At 39.1% G+C, this 10043-nt stretch overlaps 1 protein-coding gene across 4 annotated transcripts in view; it reads right to left on the reverse strand.

Annotated features, from left to right (window-relative positions):
- Dmxl2 (Dmx like 2) overlaps positions 1-10043 on the reverse strand; it is a 134475-nt gene that overhangs the window by 110475 nt on the left and 13957 nt on the right. For all 4 annotated transcript variants that reach the window (XM_013346242.2, XM_005347367.3, XM_005347369.2 and 1 more), the window contains exons 2-6: positions 8604-8729; positions 5317-5388; positions 2144-2222; positions 1252-1387; positions 551-617 (exon numbers count right to left, since the gene is read on the reverse strand). In XM_013346242.2, the coding sequence (XP_013201696.1) occupies positions 551-617; positions 1252-1387; positions 2144-2222; positions 5317-5388; positions 8604-8729 (480 nt within the window). The remainder of the gene's footprint in view (positions 1-550; positions 618-1251; positions 1388-2143; positions 2223-5316; positions 5389-8603; positions 8730-10043) is intronic.

A 10043-nucleotide genomic window follows, 5' to 3' on the forward strand; every position in this document is an offset into this window, starting at 1 on the left:
AAAAAAAAGAAAACAAAACACCATACATGAAATTCTCAAAAATTAATTTAAAAAATTAAATGTAAACTCACAGAGAGAAAGACTCCCAGTAGGCATAGCCTGATGAAACCCACATGTACAAGGAGAACTGATTCTTGTAAGTTGACTTCCATACACCATACTTATTCTCTCTTTGCCCCCATATACAAACACACACACACACGCAAATAATAAATGTAAAAAACTTTAATATAATTGCACAAAAATAAAAGAGGAATAATAATGGCCATTACTTTCCAAATATGTACTATCTGTAGAGATCATACCAGATCTTTTACAAACATTATTTTTCCATTTTACAGAGCTGAGAATTGAGCTCAGGACTTCACCAATGGGAACCACTGCTTGCCATCACTGCGCTATATCCCCAGCCTCACAGACATTTTTATACCTCAAGAAAGCTGTGCAGGAGAATTGTCTCAATTTATGGAAGACAGAACTAAAAATGAACGTAAGGGTATTTTCAGTTGTTTTGTCTGAATATTTATTTTTTTTTGGCTTGCTCCCTTACCTTTCCAGCAGTAGCAAAATATTCACCATCAGGAGACCATTCCATCAGATGTATAGACACTGAGGTTCTGAAAGCAAACAAAAGCAGCACGTTCAGAACACAATGCATTCTACGCATAAACAGTCAAATATCAATGTCACAATCATCTTAATAGGAGTGTTTCTGCCCATAACAATACACAGTATTTCACCTTACTAAAAATATAAATAAAACTAATTCAAAGTAACTTTCAAAAACAATAAAGTAATAGATGATATTCCTACATCCACGCTAATCAAAATCCTCATTATCACATGTTAAAAAGAGTTTATCACTTTCCCAGAGAAGTATCTCTCTCTATGTAGCCCATGCTAACACTAGTAGGACAGTCATCATTCCACTACAGGAAGTTGGATGCTTTCATATCTTCCCGTCACCACCATATTCCAACTCATTAGTGAGCAATCCTATGTGTCAAGTCTGTCAACTCAAGTACTGAACTGTAAATATGAAAATATTTGAAAATATTTTACTTTGGGGGAATAATTAACTAACGCACAGATTAAAGAATGATATTATAATGTGTTTTGGTTAGAAAAAAAGGCTACAGTTTCAATTTCTAAAATACAATACCATCCAAAACTAAAGACCTCTGTAAGAAGGAACATAATTTAGTAAGTATTTTTTTGCGAAGTAATATTACAACGGACTTAGACACTGACTTGCACTGCCAGACACACTTCCAATCATTTAGAACAGGAGGGATTTTACTGTCAATTTCTTCCTCCTCTTCTAGAATATCACTTCCTGGTGGAGCCCACAACTGAATAGAATCAGTTGCTGTCAACAATCTGTTATCTGAAAATTTAAAAATGTTCTGATGAGTAATCAAGGAGTATCTACAGAAAGAAATGCAAACACAGTTCTGTTAGGTCTGTAAACTATTAAGCAAAAATCTACAATACTATCTATGAAAAACACATGGGGTCAGTTCAAAAGAAATCCCCTAGGAGGAAAGTAAAAACAAACCTAGCAAGAGTCACTCTTAGGAAAGACTTGAGAGAAAACAAACACTACAAAGACTTCCCCTAGCAATCAATACTAGAGTAGCCAGAGTGGAACAGCACATCTCAGACACCTTCTACAATGCAGTCTTCTCAAGGTAGGAGACACAACAAAAATAAATGTTTCTACACAGACTAGGAAACAGCCCTCATTGTGAATATGAAAGGAGACAATGGCTACTTATCATTACAGGTTTCTAATCTTTACAAATTAAAGACAGTAATTTCCTGAAATACACAATAACAAAATAAGGTAAAGGATGCTTTCATTCCTGTCTTATTTATGAGTTTTGGACATAAAAGTTAACTAAAAAAAAAAAAAACAAAACCACTGATTCTTGAAATATAACAGTAAAAGGCAAAAGCAAAAAAAGAAGGGGGGATTAAGCTCAGTATAAAGCAATACATACCAAGAAGAAAAAGCTGTATTTACTCATCAACAAAAATAGAACATTGGTAACTTTTTTATCATCAAAGATTATCACATTTTATTTATACATTCAAATCAAATGCTTTATTTTAATAATTTCTGAGTATAGTTGTTAAATACCTTGAGGGTCCCATGCTAAGTTGTATGTCACAGAACTCAAAAAAAACTGCCCAGTTTTAAGCCACTGACACTTGAGTTGCTGAAACACGTAGAGAGAAAGAGAAAAAAATGTGTTTTTAAAATATCCCCAAATTCCACTATTTTATCATTTTCATCAACTAAAAGAAACTTATAAAGATGCAAATACTACACAACTATTTTAGAAATAACTCTCAATATTCCCACTTACAGGTCATGCTGCCGTAGAGAGCTGCTTGCACGCCCAATTAAACATGTCCTCTCAAACTACTAACACATTTTCAGAACACGAGACATCCTTCCCTTCGCTCCTCCATCTGAAAATCCGTATGCTTTGTGATGATTTGCCTAAACCATCACCCCCGAACTGACAGCCTATCAGCATCGGGAACACTTGCCCGTTCTGCCATCACAGCACTGGCGCTACACAATTACTGCTTATTTGTCTGACTTTCCTACAGACAGCAACACTTGAAGTGAAGGAAGGTCACGATAATCTTCAGGGATTTGCCACTGTTGGCTGATGCTTGTGTTTGTCTCGTTTCTAGCTTTTTTTGATGGGGGGGGGGGAATTTGCTTGTTTTGAACAGGGTCTGGTCTCAAGTAGTCCTGGGAGGCCTGGAACTTGCTATGTAGCAAAGGATGACTTGGAACTCCTGACTCTCCTGCTTCTACCACCCAAGTACTGAGATTAGGGGCAACTACTACCATAACCTGTATATATGGTTGTTGTTAAGAATGGGGCTGGAATGAGCAAGGAAGTCAGGATCGCAAGGGGTGCGCCCACCCACTCAGATGGTGAGGCTGATCTAATGGGAGCTCACCAAGGCCAGCTGGACTGGGACTGATGGAGCACGTGATCAAACCGGACTCTCTGAACATGGCGGACAATGAGGGCTGATGAGAAGCCAAGGACAGTGGCACTGGGTTTTGATCCTACTGCATGTACTGGCTTTGTGGGAGCCTAGCCTATTTGGATGCTCACCTTCCTAGTCTTGGATGGAGGGGGGAGGCCCTTGGATTTCCCACAGGGCAGGGAACCCTGATTGCTCTTTGGACTGGAGAGGGAGGGGGATAGGGAGGGAAATAGGAGGAGGTGGAAATTTTTAATAAATAAATAAATGAATGGGGTTGGAAAAGGTCTGGGTGAAGAGTCTTTAGTTTTGTATTTTTATCTTTTTGCTTTGTCTTTGGTTTTTTGGTTTTAGTTTTCTTTCTGAGATGGGTCTAGCCATATAACTTTGCCCTGTCTGTGGTGATCCTCCTGTGTCTGCATCCAAGCTCTAGTCTTCTACCATCAGCACATGCAGTGCCTATTATAAAGATGTTAAAATTCTTTTGATTAGGGCCAGAGATGACTGAGCAGTTATGAGCACCTGCTGCTCCCCCAGAGGACCCAAGTCCTGTTCCTAACACTTACTTCAGGAGCCTCACAACCACCTGTAACTTTAGCTACACAAAATCTGACACTCTCTTCTGGCCTCCATGGGCTCCTGTACACACATGGCACACATGCACTCACACACAGAGAATAAAAATAAATCTTTTTGAAATTTTTATTAATGCACAGAAATGGACTCACTGTCTAAAAAAGAAAACTAGATAGAACTCTCAAGAAAACAAGATACCCTGGGTATCTAGTTCTCTCTTCTACCTTGTTCAGACAGGGTTTCTTTGTTATTTATCACTAAGGATACCAGTCAAGCTGGTCCCAATTCTCCTGTCTCCACCTCACATCTCACAACCGCTTCCAGTTCTGCATGCATTCAGGATATTCAAATTCAGGTCCTCACACCTGCACATGTGAGCCTTCTTCACCAGCACACGTGTAAAATTTATTTATTTATTTATTTATTTATTTATTTATTTATTTATTTATTTATTTATTAAAGATTTCTGTCTCTTCCCCACCACTGCCTCCCATTTCCCTCCCCCTCCCCCAACCAAGTCCCCCTCCCTCATCAGCCCGAAGAGCAGTCAGGGTTCCCTGCCCTGTGGGAAGTCCAAGGACCACCCACCTCCATCCAGGTCTAGTAAGGTGAACAACCAAACAGCCTAGGCTCCCACAAAGCCAGTACGTGCAGTAGGATCAAAAACCCATTGCCATTGTTCTTGAGTTCTCAGTAGTCCTCATTGTCCGCTATGTTCAGCGAGTCCGGTTTTATCCCAGGCTTTTTCAGACCCAGTGTAAATTTTTTAAGTGGTTGATAATTCTAACCTTATAGGATTTTTTTTTTTTAGCATTCAACAATATAAAGTACAGCATTTAGTATATATGTGAATGGTTCTCAATGTGATGTGCTAGACCACTTAGCTGGTTAGTAAACTTACCTCAGTGCATTAACTCCACCAAAGAAATGTTGGGGGGGGATCTGATACACTAGATACTATTCTAAGTCATTGGGATACAACAATCAAAAGAGTCAAGCTGCCAACCGGTAAGGAAGCTTATAGAACATAAGCTGTAAATAATAAACAAGTACTGTGGGGAAAGATGAAAATAGATAAGCAGATCAGGGTACAGTGACTCGTACCTGTAATCTCATCACTAAGAAGGCTGAGCCAAGAAGTGAAGGAATAATAAAAGCAGAATTTGCAATTTGCAGTACAGACAGACCTTGCTGAGAAGGATTATTATTACACAGAGACCTAGAGTCTGTAGGCGCTACCCCTAGAGCTGCACAGAGAAGGCATCCACAGAACAGCCAGTGCTCTAGCCCTAAAGGGAGGGTGACTAGAATAGGGATGAATTCTGACGGAGAATAGAGTAGTGCTGGGAGGAAGAAGGGAGGTTATAATCTATTTGCAGGTTTACGATCTGCAAAAAATATGGTGCCCTTACAGAATTTTAAAATTCTCTGAGAAGGAAGAAGGGCAGGCCATTAGAATCAGAAACTAGCAACAGAGACTAGCAATCCAAGCAAAAGGAAGAGCAGTTCAGACTAGGGAAGACCTCAGCACAACAAAAGCAATTAGCAACACTGTAGAAACTTAGGTTTCTAAAAGGCCTTTCCTAGCGTCACAGCTGCAGCTACCCCTACCCACGGCTTGTACTGCTTCCTACGGAGCTCTCTACTGCTATTGTAAGTGGATTCTAAGACACCAAGAAAAAATGTTAACCAAATTCTTAAAATATTCTATCAATTAATACTTACACTATTCCTCTTATGGGAATTTATGCCCAGGGGCTCAAAAATACAAACAGCATTCCCATATGAAGCTGCAACCTAAAGGAGAATGAAAACAATGGTAGTATTTAGGAAAGGGTGAAATACAGATAACCTTCTTTGCACAGTAATTACAAACTAATTTCATACAATCTAAGTCCAATTTATCTCCATAATTTATTTCTACAAATAAGCCTGGCAGTATACTAGATTTAACAATCTCTGTTATCAAAAAAAAAAATCTGTAGCTCTAAGAATTACGAAGTTGTCCTATTCAAAAACCAACTTTTTTTTTTTGAGACAGGGTCTCAGGTAGTCCAGGTTAGCTTCAAACTTGCTATGTAGCTAAGGCTGGCCAGGAACTCCTGATCTTCTGACTCCAATCCTGTTGGGATTACAAAGTCTATCTTAGAAATTAGATTTTCTGTAAGAAATTGGTTTTGGACCAGAGAGATAATAGAGTAATGGTACTTGCCACCAAGCCTGAAAACCTGAGTCCAATCTCCAGAACACACATAGCAGAAGAACACTGACTCCTGCAAGCTGTCTTCTGATCTCTACACACACATACAAATGAGCACACTAAATTAAAAAATGTAATTTTAAACTTTTAATGTTTTTAATATAGAAATGACTTCAGTGACAAAAATATTTTCAGCAGTACAACTCTTTATGAGCACTGTTTAAAATCCAGTAAAAATATAAAAATCATGAGACGTTTTTAAAAATCATCAAATGATAACAGGGTTTAAGCATATGTCACAAAATGGCTTTAATTGTTATCACCAAACAGAAAATACCAATTGAAAAATCACCTTGAGAAAGGGACAGATACAATGAAGGAAATCACTGAAAGACCCACAGCACCTGGATAGAGAAGCCGCTGCCAGTGTTTGCACTCAAGGTGTGGGAACCAGGGCTGGTCTGCTCTAGGTCACACCTGGTAGGAAGGACTATACGTCCTCAGTTCCTAAGACACCAATGCCCATCTTCTTTTACCTTTTCTTTTGTGGTGTTTGAAGACAGGGTTTCTCTGTATATTTCTGGCTGTCCTGGAACTCACTATGTAGACCAGGCTGACCTCTAATACAAGAGACCACCTGCCTTTGCCTCCTGAGTGCCGGGATTAAAGGCATGTGCCACCCCTGCCTGGCCAGAGCCCATTTTGTAACAATTCCTGGAAGTAGCTCCCAATTCATCATACTCTTGACAAGGAGATAATTAGCATAAGGAAACAGACCGAAGCCATCCCTCTTAACACCGTCTACCCTGGTCAGTCACAGGCCTATGTAGGTAGGTAGATAGGTAGGTAGCTAGGTAGCTAGCTAGCTAGCTGGATGGATAGGTAGACAGACAGACAGCAGACAGACAGGTCAGGCTTTTCCCCCTTTTAAAGCTGCTACCTAAATATTTAACATGCCTTCCAAGAAAAAGTTTTCAATCCACAGTAGGTCAGGGAAGCTACTTCAAATGCCTTGTTAACAAGAAGTCAGAAATGTGACACCATCACAGGGGTGAAAAATATAAAAATGTGCCAATTTTGCCATCTTTACCCAGGTAAGGCGCATAGAAACAGCATGTCTGCTCCCCACAGCTATGAATACAATCATCTGCATATTTTAATATTTTTACTTCTGAGATAAAGTCTTATGGTGTTAACCAAGCTGGTTTTAAATTACAAGGTTTAAGCAATCCTCTCATCTCAGCCAGCTTTATTGTATATATTTTTAAAATTATTACTCCCAGCTGGGCAGTGGTGGTGGCGGCGCACACCTTTAATCCCAGCACTCGGGAGGCAGAGGCAGGTGGATCTCTGTGAGTTCGAGGCCAGCCTGGTCTACAGAGCGAGTTCCAGTTCCAGGACTGCCTCCAACGCTACAGAGAAACCCTGTCCCGAAAATAATAATAATTCTTACTCCCACAAAATTTAATTGTGATTATCATGAACACTTAAGTAATTTATTAAAATTGATCTCTGGCAATTATCATACAACACTAGGCAAGTTTAAAAGTTACCTTGATTGGCCTAGAGAGAAGAGTGACAAAAAAGTAATAAAAGAAAGATGGCGCTGGGTGTTCTCTAAAGATAAGAGGAAATAACACTTCCTGGGAAAAAACTGCAAAGAAAGTCAAAACAGCAGGAAGCAAACACAAGAGACCAGCAGAAAACAGGTGCTTCAAAAGTATTACTACCAAGTAATGTGCACTACATAACTATTAAACCTGATACAAACAACTGACTGAGGCAGGAGAAACTGGATAATAATCATTATTTATTATTTGGCATAAACTTGCATGATTACTATCTATTACCATGGAGACCCTGATTTAACATATCCTCAATAGAATGTTATCCAGTAAAGAACAACTTCTAGAAAACTAAGGATGTTTAAATCACTGTAATTACCTATCATAGTTTTAAAACCTCCTATTTATAATTATGTAGTGACATACAACTGTCACATATTATTCTTATGAATTCATAGAATATATACACAAATTCACTAAATATACATAAGTATTTGTTATTTGAAAAATGAGAAAAGAAAATCTGAGAAAGAAGTTCACAAGATACAGTTTAACTATTTCAAAATAAAGCATCTGTTACAAAGTTTGAATAAATTCTTAAATATTCACTCAACAAACTTTCACTAAATTAACAAGCTCAAGCCATCTATGTGACATATTATAGTAGACACAACTCACTAAACAACTTCTTTTTGTTGTTGTTGTTTTGTTTTGTTTTTTTTTCCGAGACAGGGTTTCTCTGTAGCTTTCATGCCTGTCCTGGAACTAGCTCTTGTAGACCAGGCTGGCCTCGAACTCACAGAGATCTGCCTGCCCTGCCTCTGCCTCCCAAGTGCTGGGATTAAAGGCATGCGCCACCACTACCCTGGTCTCACTAACCTTCTTGATAAGCATTCACTGTGACTGTAGATCCAAGGCCAGGCCTGCTGCTCAAGCTCTTGGCAGACGCTGAAACAGACAGGCTCACTGTGTCCGGGAGTGAAGACCAGCCTACACACCACAGTGAGACTTCATCTCAAAAACAAACAATAAGGCTGGTATTGGAATCTGGAAGAAATTGATTCCTCCTCTCTTACTGGCTTAAAGGTTAGGAATTTTCAGTTACAGATCACCAAAATAGCTAAGACAGAGAGGCCTGCAATCTGCCAACACAGTGAAGATGCTGGTAGAACAAAGCCACAACTCATGCAAATACTCTGAGAGAATTAAGTACATTTAATTGACACTTAAGTAATTAAATCTCTTACTCTTCCATGTTGGTTAGAGCACTCCACGCAACTGACTTGGATGTTGCCATGTTTAGCACCAGGGATGATCTGCACACATTCAAAGTCGCTCGCCAGAATAACAATATCACAGCCTGATCCATATGCCTGAAAAGGAAAGTTTATGACACATAAGAGATATAATTTTGAATTATTATTACATAGTTTGATCTTGGATTCTGTTACTAATACAAAGGTATACCTTAGCATTTCTTACAAAATAGTTAATATACAAGTAAAAAGACTAAAAATCATATCAAAATACATAAATCAAGGGCATTCCATGCATTATCATTCAAAAACTGGTTTCAGGAGGCAAAAGTTCTTCCAGTTTTTGTACACTACAGTATCAGTATCTAAAGCTGACGAATTGCTATTTAGACTTTTTTTTAGCTCACCTCTGAAAGTCATAAAGGAAATAATAAAAATAATAAGTTAGTCGCTGAAAATAGCAATGTATCCTCAGAGTTCAAAGCAGACTTGGGAAAAATCAAAATGGCCATCAGACATGCACTCTGCAGCACAAGCTACCCAACTTACAGATCTGGTAGAGAAATATGAAGATCCAGGCAGTATGCCACACACTAAGACATGACTAGGTAAATTACCTACCAAAACAAAATGGCTAGCTGCCATGACAGAGAGACCTACATGATAGAGGCAAAAGACAAAGGATAGACTAAATAAAGATACCACACCCTCTTTAATCTTAGCAAAAAATCTAGAATAGTATTTGTTGTTGTTGTTGTTGTTATATAAAGAATCAAGTTCATTCATTTGCCCAAGATTTAAATGGAAAATATCCAAACTCAGGTCCTATGATTCTTGTACTCTTTCCCCGAGTTATATGTCAAGTAAACACTAACTACTCCAGACAGGAATGTGCTCAAGAGGGACCTCCAAACATGGCTCCTGTCCATAATAGATACAACAGCAATCTGGGATGACTGCAAGGACGGACACAAAGGTATGATTCTGCAGTGAGAAAGAAAGGGAGAGAAAAGGAGCAAAGAGAGAGAATTTTCTGGATAACTATGCATACGGCTGCTTCTATACCGTGTGTAGCTGCTGACAGATGCTATGCAGCACACTCACTGCTCGGACATTAAGGCATTTATCCCTCACTGTTTCCAAGGGATAGCAACACACTCCTTAGCCGGAAGGAAGCTTGTTTTTCTAATTCCGCAATGGTTCTCAAATCTGGCTGCGTTGAAATTACTTAATAAATTTGCTTAAAAATATATCCCAAGCTTATTAAACAGAAGTTTCATGTCTGAAAGAACATGGGATTATACAGGAGGATCACTACCAGTTCAAAGCCTGCAGGAGCCGGGCGATGGTGGTGCACGCCTTTAATCCCAGCACTCGGGAGGCAGAGGCAGGCGGATCTCTGTGAGTTCGAGACCAGCATGGTCTACAAGA

The sequence above is a fragment of the Microtus ochrogaster genome, chromosome 5 (genome assembly GCF_000317375.1).
Source record: "Microtus ochrogaster isolate Prairie Vole_2 chromosome 5, MicOch1.0, whole genome shotgun sequence".
Classification (NCBI taxonomy): Eukaryota; Metazoa; Chordata; class Mammalia; order Rodentia; family Cricetidae; genus Microtus; species Microtus ochrogaster.